The 25016-nt window shown below is 52.7% G+C and overlaps 1 protein-coding gene across 1 annotated transcript in view; it reads right to left on the reverse strand.

Moving 5' to 3' along the window:
- MYO18B (myosin XVIIIB) overlaps positions 1-25016 on the reverse strand; it is a 242643-nt gene that overhangs the window by 182310 nt on the left and 35317 nt on the right. Inside the window, exons 12-15 of the mRNA XM_047828294.1 lie at positions 9218-9391; positions 6173-6263; positions 4859-5051; positions 1360-1440 (exon numbers count right to left, since the gene is read on the reverse strand). Of these exons, the coding sequence (XP_047684250.1) occupies positions 1360-1440; positions 4859-5051; positions 6173-6263; positions 9218-9391 (539 nt within the window). The remainder of the gene's footprint in view (positions 1-1359; positions 1441-4858; positions 5052-6172; positions 6264-9217; positions 9392-25016) is intronic.

A 25016-nucleotide genomic window follows, 5' to 3' on the forward strand; every position in this document is an offset into this window, starting at 1 on the left:
GCTTATCTGAGGGCCCACAGTGAGTGGACACCACCGAACTGGCCCCAAGTGCTTATGGTGGAAATGTGACGCGTGCGGTGACCAGATGTCCCCTGGTGACTGGGACTGCGGCACCTCCCAGGACATGAGCATTTCAGCGCTGAAGCCAGAAAACCAGGATGGTTGGGTGCCCCACCCACCCCGCTCGGAGGGCCAGAGAGGGGAAGGGACACACACCCAGGGTCACACGGAGCGGCACCGGGGCAGAACCAGAGCTGGATCCCAGCTATCCCAAGCCTTCACCTCGCCTTTCTTTATGGGGGTTGAAAGTGACAGCCAGCCCATCCTCAGCTGGGAAGGTAGCTATTCCCAGCCGCTGTACAGGCGTCCAGGGGACCCCACCGCCCCTCCCTCCTCACCCTGCCTGGGTCATCCCTCCAGGCCAGGAAGCATGAAAGTGAAGGGGGATCAGCCCAAGAGGGGCCAACAGGAAGCATAAACAGGCAATGGCCGGTAGGGCTCACGGACAAGGCAGCTTTGCGGGGACAGGTGCAGGCCACTATGAGCCAAGAAAAGGCTTGGAACCCACCCCGGGCCGGCAGGAGACAAAGAATGAGAAAAGTGGCCGCCTGTGGTATCACCCGGCAGGAGAAACATGTGACCTGCAGGCCACCTCGCATGCACCCAGCAGCCTGCCAGCCACTTTAGATGCCGGATCTCATCAACATTCACAGCCGCCCCAGGGGAGACCACCGTTCCCATTTTGGAGATGAGAAAACTGAGCCCAGAGAGGCGATGGGATATGATCAAGGTCACCAGGATCGGCCCCGAATCTGGCAAGTTGAGTGAAATGGCCCAGAGGAGTTCTGAGAGGGGGTTGAGCAGAGGTATGCAGGTCTGGGGCCAGCCACGCGGGCTCTTGGGATAGGAGAGAAAAGTGAAGACTCAGGTATCCCCCAAACTGAAGGCCATTGATGCCTGGACCCACCATTGCCCCCACTCTCATCCCCCAGTGGCCCCTATTCTTCCTGTGTCTTCTGGACTTTGCACTTGAGTCTGAGCTCCTGACCTTTCCAGAAGAGCATCCATCCACTGGGCACTGGACCTGAGCCCCGCTCAGCTTAGCACCGAGCACAGATTCAGACATCAAGTAGAGGGGTGGTCCTCAACCTGAGGGGATTTGAAGATTCGTTGCCCCGGGGCCATACCCTCGGATCAGTCTGGGAGTGGGTCACCAGCTTCAGTGTCTTTAACAACCCCTGGGCCATTCCAGGGACAGACAGCATTGAGAACCAGTGGCTTCAAGACTCGAGTCATCTAGTATTTCAATTAAAACCTCCGTGGCATCTCAGAGCCTCAGTCGGCTGGGCCCCGCGTTACCTGGGAAAGATTCTGGTCCACGACAGCCACCGTGGTCCCTGGGGAAGGCTCCGGGAGGTCAAAGGGCACGGGAATACCTTCCTGCAAAGTCACAAAAGGTCAACATTAGTTCCTTCCGTGAGCTGACCGGGGTGGAAAACTTCTAGAGGAGAAAAGAGAAGTGAAGCCTTTTGCCTTTCCTTAACTTTTTTCTTATTATCATTTTTAAAATAGTTTTTTAAAGTAATCTCTACACCCAACATGGGGCTTGAACTCACAACCCTGAGATCAAGAGTCACGTGCTCCACTGACCGGGCAAGCCAGGCTCCTTCCTATTATCGTTTTCTTAATTGTGGTAAAATACACACGGCATAAAAATCTACCTTTTTAAGTGTAGAGCTAGAGGCATTAAGTAGACTCACAGGTTGTGCAACCGTCACGACCCCCCACCTCCTGGACTTTGTCATCTTGCAAAACAGAAACTCTGTCCCCAGTAAACACAGGCTCCCCGTCCCCCCTCCTCCGCCGCCAGCCCCTGGCAACCACTGTTCCACTTTCTGTCTCTAGGAATTTGACTTCTCGTGAGCATCTCACATGAGCAGAGTCATACGGGATCTGTCCCTTGGTGACTGGCTTATTTTGCACTCAGTATAATGTCCTCAGGGTTCATCCACGTTGCAAAGGATCAGAACTTCCCTCCTTTCTATGGTTGAATAACGGCCTATTGTGTGGACACTTATTTACGCAGGAATTCACCATCCGCTGACGGACACGTGGGTTGCTTCTAACTTTTAGCCATTACGAATAATGCTGCTGTGCACATGGGTGCAAATATCTCTTCGAGACCTTGCTTTCAATTCTTTGCGGGTAGATACCCAGAGGGAGAATTGCTGGGTCACATGGTAATTCTATTTTTTTTTTTTTATTTTTTCCAAAACCAGCGTCCTGTTTTTCACAACAGCTGCACCGTTTTAGATTCTCACCAGCAACACACAGGTTCCCATTTCTCCACATCTTCACCAACATTTGCTGTGTTCTGTTTTTGGTTTCGTTTATGTTTTGATAGTAACCACACTACTGGGTATTAAGTGATATCTCAATGTTTTGCTTTGCACTTCCCTAAATTTCATGGGCTTATCGGCCATTTGTATATCTTTTTTGGAAAAGTATCTGTTCAAATCCTTTGCCCTTTTTTCAAGCGGGTCGTCCGTATGTGTCTCTCAACACCCCATGGCCTTTGTATGAGAAGAAGGGTTGGAGACCGACATTCCAATAACATCCTGACCTTGTTCATCCTGGCGGGCTGTCAGCAATCGTGGTGACAGCTTTATCAGGAGCTGGTCATTCAATCCAAACTTTTCTAGGATTTACCGAGTAGCTAATGAGCGCTGGGCTGAACACTGGGTGCCCGAGGGAGCAAGCGTAAACTAGGGCTAATGACAGTCGCCTGCAATACAAAAGTCACCAGAAATGTGCGGGCACGGCTATGCACCACGATGTTCATCGCAGTGCTGTTTACAATAGCTTAATCGTGGAAAACAGCCAGACGTGCAAAGGAGGGTGGAGACAGAATTGGACCTAACCACTGAAATGCAAGATTACTAAAAGCTGCACATGGAAGGAAGACACGTGAATAGCATGTTGGTGGGCGGAAACCAGCAGACAACGACATCCTGTACAGGGAAGGATCAGAAATCTGCAGAGAAGACGATAAATGGAAAATAAGTGGTATAAAATACAGACAGCAGTCACAATGGTCGCCTGTGGCCGGTGGGGCTAAAGGAGATTAGGTTTTCTGCTTACAGACACTTCTATGTGCTTTCCAGTTTTTGAATAAAGAACACGTATTGCTTTGATCATCAGAAATAACTTGAGATATTGTGGGAGCTGCTGTCATGTACTGAATACCTAATACAGCCTGGACGTTTTCTATCCTACTTCATAAGATACTCAAAGCAGCCCTTTCAGGTGGTGTGGTAAAAATGATTTTAAAAATAGCCCCTGTTGTCTCCCCTTCTGTGTCTCTCGCTCTTGCAGTTTCTGCCATCAAGAAGGGGAACCTATTTCCCCACCCCTTGAGTCAGGGCTTAGCCCCGGACCCGCCGTGACCAACTGAATACATAAGGGACATTGCCAGGTCCAAGTTGAGGACTCGAGGGGCCCAGCACATGCGTGCTCATCTCTTGGAACCCTGCCCAGTGCCATGAGAGCAGCCTGGGCTAGCCTGCCGGAGGATAGGACATTCCATTCCTGGCTCACAGAGGAGTGATCCCAGCCAAGGCCTGCCCGGATCAGCTCACGGCCATCTGACCCCCAGACACAGGAAAGCACCAGCCAGGACCATCAGAGCCACCCACCCACCCTGCATCTGCCCACAGACACAGGAGCTGGCTCAGCCAAGACCAGAGAACTGCCCAGGCAATCCAGAGACTTATAGGCAATAACAAGAGGTAATTTTTTAAAGCCACTAGATTCTGGGGGCACTTTATTATGTAGCACTATTGTGGCAGTTGATAACTGATACAGGAATATTGCTATTTCTAGTTTACATGTGACGGAACCAAGGATCAGAGAGGGCACGTGCCTCTCCTAAGGCCGCACAGCCAATAAGTGACAGAGTTAGAGTCAGATGCCAGGGCTTATCATCAGCGTCACGCATTTGAGATTTATCCATGCTGATGCTTTCATGTTCATTGCTGTCCAGGCTCCAGCCAAAAACAACAAAAAACAAAAATCAACCAAAAGCAAAACAACAAAAAACAAACCATAATTTCAACGCCCGTTATCCTACTGATACGCAAGATGATCATTTCTAACATTTCGCCACTAGCACTTGCTGGAGTCGACGCGGTCCCCTTCAGGGAGGAAGGAGGGGGTGGATAGGCCGGGGGCGTCCTGGGTGCTGGCAGTGTGCCCCTTTCGCCTTGGGTGACACATGCATGAGTATGTTCATTGGGATAAATTCACTGAGCTGGACTCCCCTGCTTTATGCATTTTCTGTGTGAATGTTATATTTCAATTTAAGCTGCTTTTTAAAAAAAAAAAAAAAAAGCAAGAAGAGAAGGGCTGGCAAGGAAAGTACCTGTACATGTTTCCTGGTTCATGCCCCTAGAGAAGTGCACCTTGGGCTTTCTTAGATATTACCACGCTAGGATCCAAAGGGCTGTGTGTCTCCTTACGTCCAGTGTTTTCACCCACCCACTGAGCACAAAGGGCTTTCCACCGGGAAAATGCAAGAGGAACAGGTCACAGCAATGAAGGGACAGCCAGGGGAGCAAGGCCTGGGGAGCCCCGAGTTCCCTGGTGTCTGTGGACGGGAGGGCATGGGGGGCCGTGCATGGAGATGGGGAGGCAGCAGAGGCCCCGGGGAACCGGGGTCTGGAATTAGGGCTTTGTTCGGTGGCGGGCCAAACAGGATGAAACCAAGGGTTACCGAAGGACCAGACCATTCCCCCTCCCCCACCCCCAGCCCCGGCTGGCCTCACACCCGCCGCTAAGCCCCGCGGAAGGCCTGTCACACCTGTCGGTATCGCTCCAGCGCAGAGACGAAGGTCCGCTGGTAGAAAAGCAGCTGTAATCGCTCATGGGCATAATTGCGGCACAGCTCCTCGAAGGTGGCCGCCCGGTCCTTGCACTGGTGCCTCGGGTTCTGAAAGCCCGGGGGGTCCACCACCATGATGGAGGCCATGGAGAGGTGGCAGGAAGAGAAGGACCTGGGGAGAGAGGGGCGAGGCCCCGAGGCCACATGGAACCTTCCGGCCCTGCTGGTCCAAGTCTCTCCCACTCCCCCCATCACAAACGTGGAGAAACTGAGGCAGCATGCTGGGTGGATATGGGGATCCAGCCGATCTAGCGCCAAAACGAGGCTCAATACCGATTCCAGGGTGTGTGACCTGAGGCAGGTTAATTAACCTCTCTGAGCTAAGGTTTCCCCAACTCTTAAATGACAGTAGGATGAATAAGATGATCCCAGGGGATACAGTAAGGATCAAGGGAGTCAGGAGCACCTGGGTGGCTCAGTCGGTTGAGTGTCCGACTTCAGCTCAGGTCATGATCTTGCAGTCGGTGAGTTCGAGCCCCGCGTTGGGCTCTGTGCCGACAGCTCAGAGCCTGGAGCCTGCTTCCGATTCTGTGTCTCCCTCTCTCTCCGCCCCTCCCCCACTCATGCTCTGTCTCCGTCTCTCAAAAATGAATAAACATTTTTAAAAAATTTTAAAAACAAGCCCTTTCAAAGGGGTGCCTGGGTGCTCATTCGGTTGAGTGGCCAACTGGCTCAGGTCATGATCTCACGGTTTGTGAGTTCGATTCCCTCATCATGCTCACTGCTGTCATCACAGAGCCTGCTTTGGATCTTCTGTCTGTCTGTCTCTGTCTCTCTCTCTCTGTCCCTCCCCTGCTCGCTCTGTCTCTCTCAAAATAAATGAATTTTAAAAGCTTAAAAAATATATTTTAAATGTCACAAGGCGAGGGAACCAATTAGCACAGGCCCTTGTCCTGACTTAGCGGGTCCCCCCAAATTGTTAATTTTTATTGCTGGTATCTTATGATCACCATTAGTAAGAATTGCTTAAATACATTCTTTCTTTTAGTCCTCACAATGACCCTGGGGGACAGAGCTATTTCGCAGGTGCAGAGGGGAGGTCCGAGAGATGAACAGCTATGCCTTGGGTGGCCAAGGTGGAATTCAAACCCAGCACTGCCCGGCTCAAAAACTCACTCTTCTCTTGCTAAGAAACAAACAAAACAAACAAAAAACAAACAAACAAACAAACAAAACTGCTAAAGCGCCCCCTGCTTGGGCTCATCTGTGTGCCTGCAAAGAGGCCGCTGTTACCTGTTGATGAGTGAGACCACAGCCGCAAAGAGCTCTTGGTACAGGCCCGAGGCCATCCCCTCCACGCACTCCACGCCCGTCATCTTGAGCCCTGGAGTGGAAAAGAGGCAAAGGCAGACATCCGTGGTCAGGACCTTGCCTGGGGCCAAGGACCACACTCCACAGGCATCACTGCTGGCCTTCGAGAACCCCTACTCCACTCACATACCTCCCTCCACTGCCGAAATTGTGTACCCACACTCTTAGGACTAAGTCCAAGTGTCTTATCGGGACTTACGGGGTTCTGAGTAACCTGCCCTACGTCTTCTCTAATGAGCGCTCCTTCTCATCGCTTGGGATCAACTCAGTGTCACCTCCCAGGGCAGCCTGCCTTGACCACCACTGTGTTAAGCCAATTCTCAGGCAATCTACCCCCTCAAGAGAACTGTTAGTATACAAGACAGCATTGGTAGCCACAGGTTCTTAGGCTGCACAGTGGACATATCTGTCTGCTGGTCATTGTGTCCATCCATTTATTTGTCTGGGCTCTAGGCTTTTCTCATCTTGCACGAATGAAACTGTATACCCTTCACTCATTCTCTCCCATTTCCCCTCCCCCCAGCCCCGGGTAACCCCCACCCTACTCTCTGCTTCTATGAGTGTGACTGTGTTAGAGTCCACCTATAATTGGGAACGTGAAGTGTGTCATTCAGTTGTAAAAAAAGGAAATCCAGTCACTCACTACAACACGGATGAACCCAGAGGACATTATGCTACGTGAAATAGGCCAGACACAGAAGGACAAAGGTACCCTGCTCTTAGAGCACTGAGCTCAGTATATCTTTACTGTGTAGTTATTTTATTAACAACCTCCCCCCACGCCCGTGCCCGGCAGCAGGCCGGGAGTGACCAGAGGATGGGGACCGTCTCTGGGTGTCTTGGCTCCCAGATCCACAGTGCCTGACGCATAGTAGGCACTCAGTAAATTTTTGTTGTTCCCTCTTTCTGGAGGGAACTTTGGCAATCCTGTGGCAGAGGCCATAAAATGTTCGTACACTTGGACTTAATAATTTCACTCCTGGGCTTTTAATCCTAATGAAATATTCAGAGGAACAAAGATCTCTGGGTACATATGTTCTCCTGATTGTTGATTACATTGGATGAAAATCACTTTTTTGAAGCAACTTGGATATCCAACAGTAGCAAATGGGGTTAGATAATTTGTAGTCTGTGCAAAGGAGTGCTTGAAGTCAGGCAGAGATGAATTTGGAGAGAGATGGAAAAGTGCCTACTTGTGATGTTAGGAGGAATGAAAAGGCTTAGCAAACTATTAATACAGTCACGGTCTCAATTTTGTTTAAACACACACACACACACACACACACACACACACGTCCCATTAAAATAGTTAGCCCTGATTAGGGTGCCTTGAATGAAGCAGAGTGAGAATTTGCAACGGGAGGGTCAGATTGTAAATCTTGACCCTCAGGTTTCAGGTCCATCCGCAGAATCGGAAACACGATTTTCAAATCTGTGCTGTGCCTGGAGATACAATTCTGTTTGTACATTCCAGGCAGCCCCAGTGCAGCCCCAAGGCACTTCCCAACCCTCCTGCAGCTCCACTCCCAACCTGGGCTGTTGCTAGGCAACCCACAGCCTCTCCACATCTCTCCAAAGCTTGCTGGTCCCCTGTCTGCTTCACATCTACTCTTGATACCTTGGCCTGAGATGTAATTAGCGCTGATGTCGGAATGTGTGTGCACATATGCTCATGTGTCTGTGCACACTGGTGTGTTTTCTGCGTGCCTGTGCGTGTGTGTGGTGAATGTCTGTGCACCTGTGCATGTGCGTGTGTAGTGTGAGTCTGTGGGCCTGTGGTGTGTGTGTGCACATGCATGTGTGTGACTGTGGGGCGCGTGTGTGCGTTTCAGAGAGGAGGAGTGACCACAAGCAGACTACAGCTCACACCTGGACCCAGAAGCAGACAAAAGGCTAGTGGCATCCAGGTGACATTAGTCATCAAGCAGAAGTCCTTAGAGGTGCGGCAGCTCTGAGGATCTGAGGGGCCTCGAAGAGATGGGTCCCCATACCACAATTCGAAACAGTGCTACCCACTGATGCCGGACTCTGCAGTCTCTGAGACAACCACTCTTAGTTCTCAGAGACTCCTGGGGCTCCAGGAGGTCCCTCTGTCCTCACTTTCTGCAGCCAAAGCATCTGGCTGGTGGAGGCTGCAGATCTGGGACCCAGCCGATCACACTCCAGCAGGTGCCATACGAAGCCCTTCAGCTTCCCCCCACCCCCCACATCAGTCCGAGGCACCTCTGCTCCTCCAACCACTCAGGCCAAAATCCTAGAAGCCATCCCAATCCCTTGCTTCTCCACTAGGGCCCATGTTATCATCTCTATTTGTACAAGAGTAGACCTTGAACATGTCTACCATTGCCTCCCTTGTGCAACCACCATCATCTCACTAAGTGACTGTGTAAGTTCCTGTGTGTCCTCCCTTCTCCCACCCATTCCCCTGTCTTCCCCCCTCCACCGGCTGAGCCATTTGAAGAACAAGTCACATCATGGCATTCCCCGCCTGTGCCCCTGCAAGGCTTCTCATGGGCCTGAGCGTAAAAACAAAAAACAAAAAATAGAGTCTTATGTGAGCTGACCACCTCCCACCCCAGCTCTTCAGCCTCATCTACTATTCTCCCAGTCCCTTTTGCCATCCCGGCCTTATTTTGGTTCCTCACACTGGAAGGCCAGGCTTCCCCCGACAGGTAGGGGCTCAACAAACGTAATAGCCAATGGAAAAGTGTTGGTCCCTTGGCAGAACTCACAGCATCCCCCCTCCATAGCCCAGGGCGTCCTGCTGGGTTGCGGCAGAGACTTCAGGACCCTGGACAGCGCTACTTGGCCAGAAGCACCTTGCAGGTGGGACCCATGTCCACTTCCGCCCACAAGGGCTTCCCTTGCACCTGGAAGATCTGCATATAGTGTGTCCTGATGAGCAGGTGAACGTGTGTTGTAGTGTCCCCAGGGGCTGGCCCACCCAGAGAGGCAGCAGTGCGGCACCTGAGCTGGTCTCCTCGCCCTCAGGTCTCCGTCGGCCCGGCCCAGACGTCACTTGCTCGATGATCTGTCGCAAGTGGTGCTTGAAGGTGGCCGTGTTCAGCTCCTCATACTCGCAGCCCAGGGCCTCCGCTGCGTGGTTTGCCCACTCGAACCGCATGAACTGCTTCCGGCCAACTGCAAGAGGGACAAAGCAGAAGGACGGTGGTGAACCCCTGGGCATGGAGTGTGTGGGCTCCCAAGAGGACCTCAGGGATCTCGCCACCTCCCACCCGCTGGGCCACCCGCCCTCAGTGGGGAACCCCAACAACCGCCCCAGGCAGGGGTCAGGTTTCCCAAGACATATGCTTTTCCTGCTTCCTTGCATTTGCATTGTTCACTTTTTCAAAGCAATTACAATGATCATGTGGACATTCTAAATGTGGAATTGGGGAATTGATAGTAAAAAAAGTATGAGTTGTCCACCTATGTATCCACTTACCTATCCATCCACCCACCCACTGCCCCCTGCCACCCACCTACCCATCCATTCAACTACCCACCCAGCCACACATCCGACCACCTGACTATCCATCCGTTTATTCAAAACACACGTATTGAGATCCTACTACGTGACAGGCACTGTGTCTGCCACAGAGAAATCAATGATGGGCACGACAGACAAGGTGCCTGTCCTCGTGGAGCCTACAATCTATTGAGGGAATTAGACAATAAATAAGAAAACAAATAGATGAACAAGATAACTTCAGTTGATAGAATTATAAAGTGATTCCCCTTTAAGGAGAAAATAAAGCCAAGAGATGAGATCAAGAGAAACTAAGAGCATCCCTGTGGATCCATAGTAGTCAGAGAGGGCTCTGTCTGAGGATGTGATGTCTGAGCTGGGTTATAAAAGGTGAGAAGGAAGTGGCTTCCTAAAGAAGTAGGAAAGATGGGGCGCCTGGGTGGCACAGTCGGTTAAGCGTCCGACTTCAGCCAGGTCACGATCTCGCACTCCGTGAGTTCGAGCCCCGCGTCGGGCTCTGGGCTGATGGCTCAGAGCCTGGAGCCTGTTTCCGATTCTGTGTCTCCCTCTCTCTCTGCCCCTCCCCCGTTCATGCTCTGTCTCTCTCTGTCCCAAAAATAAATAAACGTTGAAAAAAAAATTAAAAAAAAAAAAAAGAAGTAGGAAAGAGCTTTAGAGAGGGGAGGAGGCGACTGTGCAAAGGTCCTGAGGCAGAAATAAGCATAGTGTATTAGAGAAATGCCAAGAAGGCCAGGTGGCTGGAAGGTAAGGCGGGGGAGGGGGATGAGGAGGAGCCAAATGAGGTTGAAGGAGCAATGGGGAACCACACTATGACCTATTATAAGGCCATTTAGGATCAACAACAAAGACCGTACAACACAAACAATGCTTACAGCCAAACATTAAGTAAAAAGCAAATTAGAGAACTGTACCAGAGTATGATGTCAACTGTGTAAATCATTCTAAAGTGCTGTAAAAAAACAACAATAGTAAAAAGCAGGGCGCGTGGGTGGCTCAGTCAGTGAGCGTCCGACTTCGGCTCAGGTCACGATCTCGCAGTTCGCGAGTTCAAGCCCCGCGTCGGACTCTGTGCTGACAACGCGGAGTCTGCTTCTGATTCTGTGTCTCCCTCTCTCTCTCTCTCTGCCCCTCGCCCACTTGTGTCCTGTCTCTCTCTCAAAAAATAAATACAAACATTTTTAAAAATTTAAAAATAGTAAAAAGGAAATATGTCCAAATATTAGCAGTCATAGCTGGGTAAGGGGATTTTGTATTTTCTAAATTTTCTATGGTGCTTGTGTACTAATTTTATAATCCGAATAAAAAATTAATGGCTGATGAAAACAAATACGAGTGCCATCCTTAAATAATTTCTTCCATTACTTATCTTCCCATAAGTGTTTCCCTCTTTGAAATAAAAAACACAGTTGCCCTAGGTTTCTCAATCCATCAGAAAGAGATCACAGGGCTTCAAGAAGACGTCTCGAAGAATCAGTCTGGTGGAAATTCGGAAAAAGATTTTATGTGATACTTGGGTGCCACCCAAGGGAAGGAGCCCTGCCCCCAGGTCACCGAGGGGCCACAATAGCCCCTGCTCATTGGCATCCTCCTCCATGCCAGCTACTCAGCCCATTTTACAGATGAAAAAGCTGATTCAGAGAAGCCACCAGAAATCAGATGGACACTAAATACAAGAACTACCATTTCACCAAAATCAGTCCCTCAGATACCCACTTTTAAGAAATTTGCCGTATCCTTGGGACCCTAGGTGAGACTTTCCTTAACACGGACTCATTTATCTTTTTCACTTAACTAAATATGTTGTGAGGAGAAATATTACAGCCTCATCTTAAACGAAAACCCACTTGTTGGAGGAGGCCATCGAGAGGATGTGACCGCCCATTGACCCTGGAGTTGGCCCTGGGCTCCTCACCCCCCTCCCCTCTCTGTGAAACGTACATTCTGCCCACGTTCCCATAGCGGGTGGGGGAGCTGTCTTCAAGGACTTAGCCTTGAGTGAGTAGGGTGTTGTTTAGACCATCTGGATTGAATATGCTGTATACACTTTTAAGATTCAGGTGGGTGGGTGCAGGGATGTACAGGGCTGGCCAGCAGAGACAAGGCTCCTATGTAAATTCCCTTGCTTATTACACCTGCTGGCTACCAATCTGGAGTGATCTGTTTCTGTCTTTGGTCTCCCTGTGCCCTGGGTGAGCTGGGGCCAGTTTGCAAACCAACACCATTATCACTTGTCACAAACAGATAGCAGAAATAAACACAATATGAGCACAAAAGTATCAATAGATGCTAATTAGACACAGTTACCTGGGAGCCGGAGGTCTGCTCTGTGTCAAAATGGAAGATTAGTGACGGTTAGAGATTTTAAAGGCTGTTAGCCCCGAGTGAGTCTTCTTTCCCCCTGTGTTGGGGGTTGAAAGGCAATTAAATAGGAGATAATGTTCTAGGTAGGCGATGTCCTGTCTCTCTCCTGCCCTGTCAACCCTCCTCTGCCACTCTCCAAAATATTCCCCTACACTCTGCCTGCAGTGACCTTCGGTACCTCGCTGAGTCAGGAGGGGAATCAGCCATGGCTCTTTCTGAAAAGAGGAGCAGTGAACAGGCTCGATCTGACTCTAAATCCTGCCTGACAAGGGGGATATTTCCCAGGGCCCAGTGCAGCATCCTGCTGGTGGCAGCATCCAGGGGGTGGGGGTGGGGGTGGGGGGGGACACACAGGGAGCTTTGCCAGGAAAATGCGTGTTTTGCTTCCAGTTCCCTAAAGACTGGTTGGTGCACAAGATCCAACCCCATGGGTTCCCCTATATTTGTTCAGACATGGGTGGAAGACAGAGAACTGGGGGGCACCCGAGGCAGAGACAGGAACATGGACACTGGACCAGACAGGATCTGGGTCCTTATCCCCGCTTCTGCCATTCTCAGCTGCCGGTCTTTGGGTGAGGTGCACAGCCTTTTTGAGCCTCAGTTTCCTCATCTGTAAAATGGAGTCATAAAACCCCAAGCACTTCGTCACAGGGCTGCAAGGACTGGGTGAGATGGTTACACTTACGCGGGAGATACCCAACAGAGCGTCTGGCCCTGAGAAGGTGTTCAATAAATGTCTATTCCCTTCTCCACCTGTGAAATCAAAGAGGGCACCACTCACCCGACCGGGATTGTTCCGTCCTGGCGGCTGCAGGGACTCCTCCTGCAGATCTGTCTCTGGCTTCAGGAGAGGATTTGGGGGATGGATAATGAATCGGCGCCCTTCAGATTTGGGCCACGCCCCAGAAATTCTGAGCCAACTGAGGTCATTTCTCTTCCACGGAAAGGCAGACACACATGGGCTCAGCACCTCCTACCAACCGACCCCAAAGCCAAGCACAAAGCTGTCCTCGGAATGCCACCGGGGCTGGAGATTCCCACCCAAGTGATGTTCATTTATGCGATGTTTCCTTCTCCTGAAAAGCCATCACTTACTGAACAAGGACAGCCATCAAGCATCGGCATGTGCCGGGCACTGTGCGATGTGTTTCCTCACCCTCTTCTTTGCGCTCATAAAAAGCCTCTGAGGTAATTCAAAGATGTGGAACAGACCCGGCAAGGTCTAGTTTCTGGTCCAGGGAGTGAGTGGCAGAGCGGGATTCCCACCCTTGTGTGCGGATTGCAGAGGGCGCAGAAGCCACCTGCTGGTGTGCTCGGGCAGAGTCTGTATGGCCGCTGCTCTATCCCGATCAGAGCTGGCACCAGGAAGTGCTCAACAAACATTTGTAAAGTGGGTAATTACATGGCGGAAGGAGTGGAGAGTGGAATGCACGCTTCTCGATGACGGCCAGCCCCACCTGCTTTCCCTCGCCGCTTCTCCAAGACTGGGGAGGGAGAGTCTCTGTGTTCTCCTCTCCCCCACGGAACCCGCCATCTGAACCTTAGAGACCGCCTTTTCTAACAGGGAAGATCAAATAAAAGACAACACAGAAGTGAGACGGACAGACAGGATGGAGCCAGCTCCTCGGAGGGGACTCTTTGTGGGGCGGGTTTGTGGATTCCTCCCTGCCTCTAGCCCCCTCCAAAGGGGGTCATGCGACTCAACCCAGGTGCTTTCTCCCCACCCACCAGGAGGCAAGGAGCCTGTGCCCAGAATAACGCCAAAGCCACACGCAGAGATCATCTCAGGCCAGTGCACTTGGCTGTCAGCCCTTCTGCCGGTCCCTGGCGGGACACAGGGCCCCGTGGCAGGTAGGACCGCAGTCTGGCTTCTGCACACACCATGCAGGGACCTGCTCCCTCTTCTGCAAGCGTCGCACAGGACACGTGATGCTGAGCTGTAAGCAGGAAATGCTCCCTGGTGGCCCACCTGTCACTCCTCCTCTGTCTCGCTCACCCAAGAAGAAGAAACCAGAAGGCCAATGTTTGACGATATCACAAAGGCCACCTGAATATCCTAACTTCAGCCAGCAGCACGTGCCATGCACCTTCCCACGCCAGGCGCTGGACTCAGCACCAAACACTGCTGCTGCCTCATTGAATCCTCCCCGCGGCCCCAGGGGCCAACCGTAACATCACCACTTGGCTTAGGAAAACACCGGACCACAGGGTGGCCTTCCAAGGCCACGCGGCTGGGAAGGGGCAGAGGTAGGATTTGAATCCAGGCCTCCTGACTCCAGCACTCAATATCCTAACCATGGCGCTGGTGCAGAGGGGCCTCGCCTCACAGTGAGTCTCAGTCTAAAGTCAAGTGCCCTTAAGATTGCCCTGGAGAATCTCAAATGGCCCGTAAATGGCTTCTCCTCTCTACAAGTCCAACACAGAAGGCTTTGCCTCCAACAGAACACACACACACACACAATGGATGGCTTGCCTCTAGCGGCCAGGACTTTTGAAAAGACGCGCACCTGTAACCCCTAGCTTTGTGTTTGCCTTGCATGTATGGCGGGATTTGCATAAATACAACGCACGTGTCATAGGAACCACCCACCCGTGGATCTGTTCTAAAGATTTTTTGCAAGGACCAATTCTTCTCTTAGCCTTAGTGACAAAGGGTCCGTGCGCCTCGCCATGGCCTGAAGGATGAACACTGAGTGTGTCTACACTGAGGGAGAGGACAGTTGTGTGACCTTGGCCGAGCTCCCAACTGCCTTGCAGGGCCTGCAGGCTGAGTGTTGTTTAAGCCTGATTTTACGGTACAAGCTGCTGAGACACAGGAGGGGATATTGCCCTGCCCTAAGTCACCCAGCATGTAAGTGGCCAAGCTAGAACTTGAGTCCAGGTCCCTGACCCCTGATTAGCGGCGGTTCTGGTACCTCCCTGCATCCCGTTTTAGGCTGAGTTTGAACATACACGTGGGCTGTACGTAGGTCAAGTCAAAAGGAAACAGGGACAGACTTCTCCTGGCAACATGGGGGTGGGGGGGACCTGCAAGGGGGCCGTCAGAGCTCCACCCCCACCCCCCGGGGGGCTTGCTGTGCTCCCTCCTGCTGAGGGCGGTCTCTCCCAGTGGCACTTGCTCATGCCAGGGGAGCTGGAAGTGCCATGGAATTGAAATCCTCAGCTCTCAACCAATGACGGAAGGTGATGCCCTCTGAGTGAGTTAACTCCGTGTGTGTGTGCTCTATGCTGCCCCCCAGAGGTCTCTAGCGGGACTGAACCCCAGTTGCGCACAGCGATAGCTGGCTTGCTAACACACCCTTCAAGGCTGCCTTCCTTCCCCACAGTACATCCTGGGATCACCTCCCACGTGAACCATCTTGCCCTTGAATGCCTGCATCAGCAGCTGTACCCACGTCAGGTGCTAAGACTCCAAGACGGCCTTCGAGGCTGGTCACACTTAGCAAGGTTTGGTTTGCATTCCCCTTCAATTATTGAGGCCAAGAATTGGGCCTGAAAGAGACCCAAGGTTTGGTAGGCTGCTATTTCTTTGTGTCTTTGTTCCTCTGAAGCCATTTGCAACTTCCGGGGTGAGGCCCAGCTCCAGCCAGTGTGCCACCAAGGGCAGGGCTGAGTCAGAAACTCCCCATGTGGCAGAGCGGTATGGAACAGGGCAGAGCAGCCAGACAGCTGGGGGCTCAGTTCCCCCAAAGGCGTTCCTCATAGCTGTCATTCCATGTCGTTCATCAGTGTCACTGGGAAGAAATGAATCCTGTATCATATCAAGCTGATCATTGCTTGGTGAAACAAGTTTCTTAAACTGCGGGACTTCTCAGAGCCTTTAAAGTATATCTTATGAATCTCCAAGAAGAGGACATTCTGTTCAGAAATATTAGGCCTGAGAATACTTTTAGGAGCACCTTGCAGGTCTGATGTCCCATGAGACACTAGTTTAGGAAACACTGATTTAGCAGAAAGACCCTTCAATTAACCAGGTGACCCTGGACAAATTGCCTTACCTGAATCACCTACCAAGGTCACTATGCTGGTAAGAGGCAGGTTGGGATTTGAATAGAAAGGACGAAAACGAGAGCCAGAAAAAAAGGAAGGACCAAGGAAATGTAAACGGACTACAGTTTCTGAGAGGCTCAAATCCACCTGCAAAAGCAGGTTTTTCCCTTTATGTTCGATCCAAAAAAGAGAGAGAGAGAGAGATGAAATAATAACACAACAGCTTTCCCCTGTGCACCAGGAGTTCAATTGCTATCAATTACTGAGGCCTCCTGCATTTATTAATAACCAAGTTACTTCTCCTTCCAACAACTTCCAACAATAGCCGTGCTGTCGCTGAATTACCAAGCATTATGTGACTTATTTATAACGCTAGTGCATCTGGGTCACATCTCACACAGCGGTTCACAATCCAGAGCCCTGCGAGGAAGGATGTGACCTGCAGGGAAGAGATAAGCCTGAAAGTCTAGAGATGCTAGAAGACGAGGCAGTGTCACTCCACAGACAGGCTGCCTGGGTTCGAATCCCACCTCTCCCGCCTAAAGCCCCGTGGTGTGGGGGAGGTCCTGTCACCTCCTAGAGCCTCCATTTCCTCTTCTGTAAAGTGGGAATCTACCCCCATGAAGCACTTGGGGAGCCTCAGTGAGGTTATCTGTGCAGATCGTTTAGTACAGGGTCCGTCCTGTGAATGTCAGCTCCTACGATTATGATCACGCTCTGAGATTTCTGCCCTTCCAGGGGACGGATGGGTCAGAAAGAGAAACCCCGGGAACCAACTCAATTCAGGCAGCTGTGGCTTTCTGCGCAGGGGTGACCAGCAAGGTTCTAGTGTTGGGACCATGGAAAAGGCAACCCTCTTACGGGCTAGAACTTCAAAGTTCTGCCTGCTTCTTATCGCTGCTACTGTATGTCCCTGCTGCCCCAGGTGCCAGACAGCCCTACACACCTGGACATACTGTCCCACCTGTCCGGCTTCGGACAAAGTTGCCGTCTGCCCCAGCACCTTTCTGCGTATGCACAGTCAGTGCTCCCTGTAAGGCCTGGTCAATAAGCCATCTATAACCCAACTGGATCGCAGCTCACATTGCCTAGAAGGCAATGTACAGACCACTCCCAGCGCTCTGGGGAGTATGAGCAGGTGTTTGGGGGAAAAAAAGAAGTCTCACTAGACAAATCAGTTGGGGCAGCATCAGAGTAAACCAAGGAAAATGGCCGCTTTCGTGCAGGACTTCTCAGAGCCTCGAGTATACCAACGAGCATCAGGAATTTACAAGAGAAGGGGAGCCGGAGGAGGAGTCTCCCGAGCTAACTCCATCACGAGGCTGGAGGGAAAAGGCAGACGTGGCATCTTTGGGGCGGTGGCAACTAGGGAAAGAAAGCGGAGGCTGGACATCCAAAGGCAGACTGGCCTGGCGGCGAGATCTCCAGCAGGAGATGTCCCCTCTCTGAGCATCAGTTTCCAAATCCGTGAGATGGGTGGCTCTTCTCCCAGAGGGTTGTTTGAAGGAAGGATGAAATGAGACATTGGATGTGAAGCCCGCAGAGCTGGTGATCTTTGCTGAGGAGCCGGTGGAAGGGGAGACTTGCCACATTACTCTGCTCCCTCCAGGGCACTCCAGGAGCAAGGGCTCAGGGGCAGGGCCAGCAGCAGGTGTGAGACTTGCCTGAGGCTGCACAGCTAGTGAGGCAGAAGCCAGGACTGGAGCAGCCCCCTTCCGGCGTCCCTCAGCCTATCATGCTGCTCCCTTTGGAGCTGCTTCCTGGGTCCCGAGGAAAGCCCAGCCAGCAGGCGGTGTCTCCTGAATGCTCACCACACGCCTGACCTTGTGCTAAATCCACACCTGGTCTCCCCATGTGAAAAGGTCTCATTACTGTTGCCATTACTGTAGCCATGTGAAAAGGTCTCATTACTGCTTGCATTTAATGATGGCGCCCGGACCCTACGACATAACGTGGCATAAAGAATAGGACAGAAGGCTTTAGGGGCGCCTGGGGGGGCTCAGTGGGTTGAGGGTCCGACTCCTGGGCTCAGCTCAGGTCATCATCTCACAGTTCGTGGGATCGAGCCCCGAGTCTGGCTCTGTGCCAAGAGTGCAGAGCCTGCTTGGGATTCTTTCTCTCCCTCTGTCTCTCCTCTCTCTCTCTCTCTCTCTCTCTCAAAACAAATAAACTTTAAAAAAATGAATAGGAGGGAAATCTTTAAGGATGGAACTCTACAACCCAAAATTGGGCTCCTCCGCTTCCCACGTCCATGACCTTACATAACTTACCTTACCTCTTACATCTCCCCACCTCCAGCTATAGGTTAGTAGGGGCTCTGGTGATCAAGGCTTATAGAGAGCCCTGAGGGCCTCTGGTCCACCCCCATTAGGTAAGCCTTTCTGCTCTCTGAGCCTCAGTTTCCTCATCTGTAAAATGGGATAAGAAGTGGCCAAAGCTCTTAGAATAGTGCCTGGTACATAGTAAACACTGGAAAGATATCAGCTCCTGTTATCATTTATGGGAAACTGAGGCTACGAAGCTGGAAGGGGCCTTGACAGGGCTATCCGGCAAGGGAGTAGCTCACCCTATGTGAAACCTGCTGGCCCGGGGGGGGGGGTCTCAGCCTCCCCACCCCGCCCTCCCACGGCGTGGGGCTGCCCGCAAGCGATGCCTTCTAGCGTCGGCCACTTCAGGGTTTTGTGGGCTTTTTAAAAATATAATTGTTTACATCCCCGAGCAGCCATTTCGGCTTAATGAATGAATTCAATATGCTCAGAAAACGCAGAATAAATCCTTGCCTGTGGCCCAGAATAGGCCCGGCTGCACCAGCTGTCGGGCAAGGAGCCAAGCCACCAGCTGGGGCAGGGCTGAGGATGCGGGGTCTGTGTCTACACAAAGGCAGGCGGGTGGGACGGGTCCCAGGAGGGGGACGGGCCTCGGGGATGCTGGGTCCAAGGACACTTCAGCGCCATCTCTAGGTTGTAGGGCCACGTGGCAATCTCTTCGTCAGAGCCCCGTTTCGACCCAGCATCACCCCTTAGGTTGGCACCTTGCAGATGGGAACACGGAGGCTTTGCTGAAACCACCATACCGTTGCTCGGGGAGGCTCCTCTCCCTGAAGCACCCTTTCCAATTTCTTCTCAGCTTTGGAGATTCACCTCAAGGGTCCCCTAGGATGGTAGGCCCCTTGGATGGGGCTGACCACTTTGAATTCAGAGTGTCTCCTGCCTACAGTATTCTCCGGGCTTCCTCCATGCCCTGATCTGGGTCTATCTCCCTTGATCGGACTGAAATTTTGTCTTGGAAAGTAAGGATGGTGTCCCTGGGCAGCCAAGGCACAGTGGAGAAGACAGGAAAGGAGGAGAGAAGGAGGAAGAGGAGGAGGGAGCGGAGAGGAAAGGAAGGGCTGAGCAAAATGAACACAGAAATGGCCCAGGAGCCCAGACACTCGGGCTCTAGTCCCACCTCCCCCACAGCCTTGCTGTGTGACCCTGAGCAAGGCCCTTCCCCTCTCTGATCCTCTGCCCCCACCCGGTACAAATAGGGGCTTGGGCCTGGCGTGATCTTAGTCCCTTCGAGGCAGGTGGTTCTCTGTCCTCCCCAGCCCAGGGTGTTCACAGAGCCAGGCAGGTGGGTCCAGGCTGTGAGAGACTGAACTTGCCATCTGAGGCAAGGAGAAACCATGCAGGCCCAGACTCTAGCGGGCCCGACTCGGTGACTCGTGATGTCCCCTCGTCCAGAGCCCGGAGGAGTGAACGACCCCGGCCCCCGCCAGCTGGGGCCCGGATGCCAACCCTAATCAGCACTTTGGGGGGAAATACAAAGGAGGTGCGGGTACGCTGGGCTCTAAACACCTTGCTGCAAATGTGCAGCTTGTGTCCTCGGGGACAGGGAGACGCGCAGGTAGGAACCCCTCTCGGGGCAGGGGAGCGAGGCACCTGGGGGCCTGCATGCTTCCCCTATGGAAACAGAAGTGAGCGCGGACAAGTGAGGAGAGGACAGGAGTGGCGGGCAGAGGGGGCGTCCCCAAAGCGGGGACAGTGGATCCATTCTGAAACTCCAGGCCTCCCTCTGCCCCCGACGGACAGAGTGCCCAGCAGACAGGAGGTCCAGCTTTGTGCCACTTAGAGCTGTGTGACCCTGAGCTCTCGTGACTTCACCCCTCAGAGCCTAGGCTTCCCGCCTCCAAGTGGAAACAACATCAGTACCTGCCCCACAGTCTAGTGAGGGTTCAGTGAGCCAACCCATGTAACACCCCGGGGATGCGAACCAGGCCGGGTGCATCGAGACGTCAGGCCTAGAACACGCTCTTTGACCCAGCAGATATGTGTTCAGGAAACCATGCCTCCAAAATGCTCATTCCTACACGGGTGTTCAGGGCGGTGTTGTCTAGGCCCCCCAAAACCCGAAAACAACCCGAATGGCCTGCAGGAACGCGGCTACAGATACAGAGCCCCTCCCCTCCCCCCATAATGGGCAGGTCCCTGCGGTCAACAGAGAAGATTAGGGTCACCCCTATGACTCAGCGCGCAAAGAGATCAAGGACAGGGTCACTGGGTGGTTCAGTTGGTCGAGCGGCCGACTTCGGCTCAGGTCATGATCTCACGGTCCGTGAGTTCGAGCCCCGCGTCGGGCTCTGTGCTGACAGCTCGGAGCCTGGAGCCTGTTTCAGATTCTGTGTCTCCCTCGCTCTCTGCCCCTCCCCTGCTCACGCTCTGTCTCTCTCTCTCAAAAATAAATAAACATTAAAAAAATTAAAATAAAAAAAGAGGTCAAGGACACGGGCCGGCTCCTTACAGGCGCAGACAGAGTTGAGGTGATATTCAAACAACATCCAAGCAAACCGCCCGCCTGTATATTTGTTACACGCAGAGATGCTGCTAAATGCGCAGTGTGTAAGGGCCTGACCCTACGGCTGGTGGTTTAGGTGGCAGTAAAACACCCACGTCAGTCACCGCTGCTGCGGACCAGCCACGCTTGGAGAGGGTTCATGGGGCTGCATAGGTGCTCCGACCTCCTATGAGTCTACAATGACTTCAAACCGAAAAGTTAAGAGAGGAAAAAAAAAGCAAAAACAAAAACCCAGGCTGTAGGGCAGTGACCTATCCTGTATGACACGGTCACAGTGGAATGTGACAGTGCGCATTTGTCAAAACCCACGGGATGGACAACTCCAAGGGTGAGCCCGAATGGAGACGGCGGACTTTAGTTGATCGCAACGTGTCCGCGTGGGCTCATCGCTTGCAATCACTGCTCCTTTACGCCCTTAACAACGATCCCCTTGGAGGGCCGAGGGGTCTGACGGGGCAGGGAGGGACCCTTTGTTACTCCACCGTCTTCTGTATGGTTTCCGCTTTCGACAGGAAGACGACTCTACGGTATTACGTGTGCAGAGTGGTTTTGAAACAGAAAGAGTAAAGCACTTCACAAGGTGCTTTGTGCTGGTGGGGTCACCGGCCTTCTGCGCGCAGGGTCTCGCCCTGGCCAGGGGCACGTCTGGTCACCTCCTCCTGTCCTTGGATCTGGCCACTGGAAGTCAGGGCGTCGCAGGAGAAGGCGGGGCTGTGGGGGGTGGGGGTGGGGGTGCTGGGCCTCTCTCCTTCCCGCAGGCCCCGCCCCCCCACCCCCGGGCGCCCCAAGTTACGACCTCATCCATTCAGGGACTGACATCTTTATTATAGCGTCTGGGGAGTTAGCAGCTGATTGGCAACCTCCCTTCATCACCCCATTATGAGACCCCCCCTTGGGTTATATATGGGCCTGGTAGTGTCATCTATTAGGCCATGGGGTCAGCAGCAAGTAGACTGGCAAATTTAGTGAAAGAATAGTAAATTAACCCTCCCATTGGCCTTCAGAGAAAAAGGAAAACGAAGCAATGCGGCCATCCAGACAGGCATCACTCGTCCTGTGGCTATTTTGGATTCCGGACATTATTGTCATCGCTCTGAAATAACGAGAGAGAGCAGGCAGACTGACAGTCTCGGGCTTTCTCTTGTAGCGACAGGACCACAGGGGTCGGAGAGGCTGAAAGACCAGCCCGCATCAGCCTCGGGAACTCCACCTTTGCAGGGGAATGCTCCCTGGAGGTGGACAGACTTTCCGTTAATAATAATACAGCGATAAAATAACCACAATGACAAAGTTTTTCATACTCAGATTAAATGACGTGAGCCTCACGAGAACCCTAGGAGGCAGGCACTATTGTTATTCCCATCTTACAGATGAGGACACCGAGTCTCAAGAGGTCAAAGGAGTCCCCAAGATCACGCAGGAGAACAGGGATTGAACGCGGATCAGCCTGGTCCCAGAACCCATGCCTTTCGTGAGCTCTCCAACCTTAATTCTGCTTAACGGCATAACCTTCCAGATGGGGGAATAGGGATTGGAGAGTGGACACAGCCACGGATGGAGATTAGGCGGAGCGGAGAAGCTCTTAGGGGAGAGACGACCATCCGGGCGCCCAGAATGCACACGAGGATTAGGCCAGCTGGGTGGCAGAGAAAATAGCGAAGGGCAGGGATCCGGGAGGCAGGCAGGCAATGACTCTAATCTTGGATCCACCACGTGATGCTGTGTGACTTTGGCAAGGTCACATAGCCTCTCTGAGCCTCTGCATTCCTCAACTGCAAAATGGGAATTCCTTCCCTATCTGTTATGGGTGCTGGGAGGATTCAAAGCGAGAGCGCAGGTGAAGGGGTCCCCCGGTCCTGGGCTGAGGTGGAGAACAGGGGACTCTGAGAGGGTTTTGTGCATGGAGATCATTCCCGGGCAGACCGTTGCGTCTGGTTCTACTGTCCCACAGACAGGGGGACCCAAGACACAGAAATGGTTTCTCGCCGCAAAGAGGGCACTGAGTTCATCCTTCATTTACTCTCCTGTGGGAAGGGGGTCCTTAGGGGACATCACAGGACAGTGGCGGGGAACAGGGAAAGCCCTGGTAATAAAAGCAGGGAGCAGAAGTGTCTTCTTGCCACGTCAGCAGGGAGCAGGGAAGCCTTGGCTGTGGAATTTGACAAGCTTTATGCCATCGTACCTTCCAAACGCCAGAACTTACCATGTGCCTGGCTCTGTGCTCGGCCCCTGACATACGGCTTCTTGGTTCATCCGTACAGCGGACATGTGAAGTCACTGCCCTTCTCGGTCCCATTGTACAGGCCAGAACACTAAGCCTCAGAAAGCTTAAGTGACTTGCTCAAAGCCACTGTGGCTACACATGGCCAACCCAGTTATCTCTCAGCCCCCGTGTTCTAGAACCTTCTTGCTGCCCCCTCTGGGGATGGAGTCTGGTTCCCCTGGGCCTCAAAGCTGTCAAAGGCTCATCACCAGTAGAAGATGGCAGGAGGGACGCTGCATGATATCCGAAGCCAGCTCAGAAAAGGGGACACAGCTTGCAGGTTGCACTTGAAGCCGCCACGCCGAGAAGCCACCCAAAGAAGCTCACGCGGGGAGGCCACAGACCGCGCGGGACAGAAAGATGCCCAGCCAGCCCCAGCCTCCTCCACCTGCTTCCACCATGTGACTGCGACCGTAGGACAAGCCTCCAACCCGAACCGCCAGCTGAGCCCTTCCAAGGGGACAGGGAAGGGAGCCCTTCCAGGAGATAATGAAACGACTGTCGTGCAAGGCACGGGGGGGTTGGGGCTGGCGTGTTACGCAGCACGGTCACCTGACCAGTCCCAAAGCTGGCAAGTTGTTCGAGTCCTCGCGTCGACGTGAGCCCAGGTCTGTGTCACTCCTGGCTGCTCTCAGTACTGCCCTGCACTGTCCTTGGCCCTGGGGACCTTCTGCTAAGCTGTGGACAGAGCACTGGACTGTGAGTCCAGAGCTGGATTCTGGTTCGGAACCGGCCATTCGTTAGTACAGAAGTCTCACAGTGCGCCCTTCGGAGAGGAGCGTCTCCATTTAGAGGCCTGGGTTCTTCACCCACCTACCCAACGGGCTTTCAACTTACCACCCAGCCCCCCTCATGGGCGGGCTTTAACACCGACAGAAACCACCCGCAACAAAAGTACTTTGCACAGAGCAGGAAGTCACGGCTTGCTGAATACCTCCTATGTGCCAGGTGTCACGCATCCAGTCTCTCTATCAAATGCTCGGAGAAGGTAGGCAGATTTATGGCCATTTCACAGACACCGAAGCTGAGTCCAGAGAGGGGAAATCACTGTCCACAAGTTAAATCACACAGTCAGGAGGGGGCGGGGGGGAGCCTGGGTTCAAATACCAGAGCCCCTGCTATTTCCTTCTCCCCCTCTCTCGCCTTATCAAGTGAGTTCCAGAGAGCATCCATTTGCTGCCTTTGAAACACACAGGAGGGCGCCTAGGTGGCTCAGTCGGTTAAGCGTCCGACTTCAGCTCAGGTCACGGTCTTGCAGTTCATGAGTTCGAGCCCCGCGTCAGGCTCTGTGCTGACAGCTCGGAGCCTGGAGCCTGCTTCGGATTCTGTGTCTCCCTCTCTCTCTCTGCCCCTCCCCTCCTCATGCTCTGTCTCTCTGTACCTCTTTCTCAAAATTAAACAAACATCAAAATAAATAAATAAATAAATAAATAAAAGGGAAAAAAACATACACACAGCCACCAGCTAATTGTTCTAGGGGCCACCTTTGCCAAAGGAAAGAACCACAAGGTTGGATGAATGGTTCCCTGATGGCTCCTGAGGGATGGCCCGGGCCACGAGCCTTGGTCAACAGCAAACCAACCTCGATGTCAAATCACCCAGGGTTTTCTGCCTGCCAAGTGGAGCCAGCCTCCAGAGCGTCCTCCCCCCGGCTTCCCAAGGGACCAGTCTGGGACAGCAAGTCTGAGAGACAGAAGGGAGGCGGAACCACGGTGCAAAGGAGGGAAAGTTCTGGACCCTCCTGCCACCATTAGAACACATTCCCTAAGACCCAACAGCCAGTTATGGCTGACCTCTTCAAACAAGTCACTTTAAAAAAAATTTTTTTT

The sequence above is a fragment of the Prionailurus viverrinus genome, chromosome D3, assembly GCF_022837055.1.
Source record: "Prionailurus viverrinus isolate Anna chromosome D3, UM_Priviv_1.0, whole genome shotgun sequence".
Taxonomy (NCBI): Eukaryota; Metazoa; Chordata; class Mammalia; order Carnivora; family Felidae; genus Prionailurus; species Prionailurus viverrinus.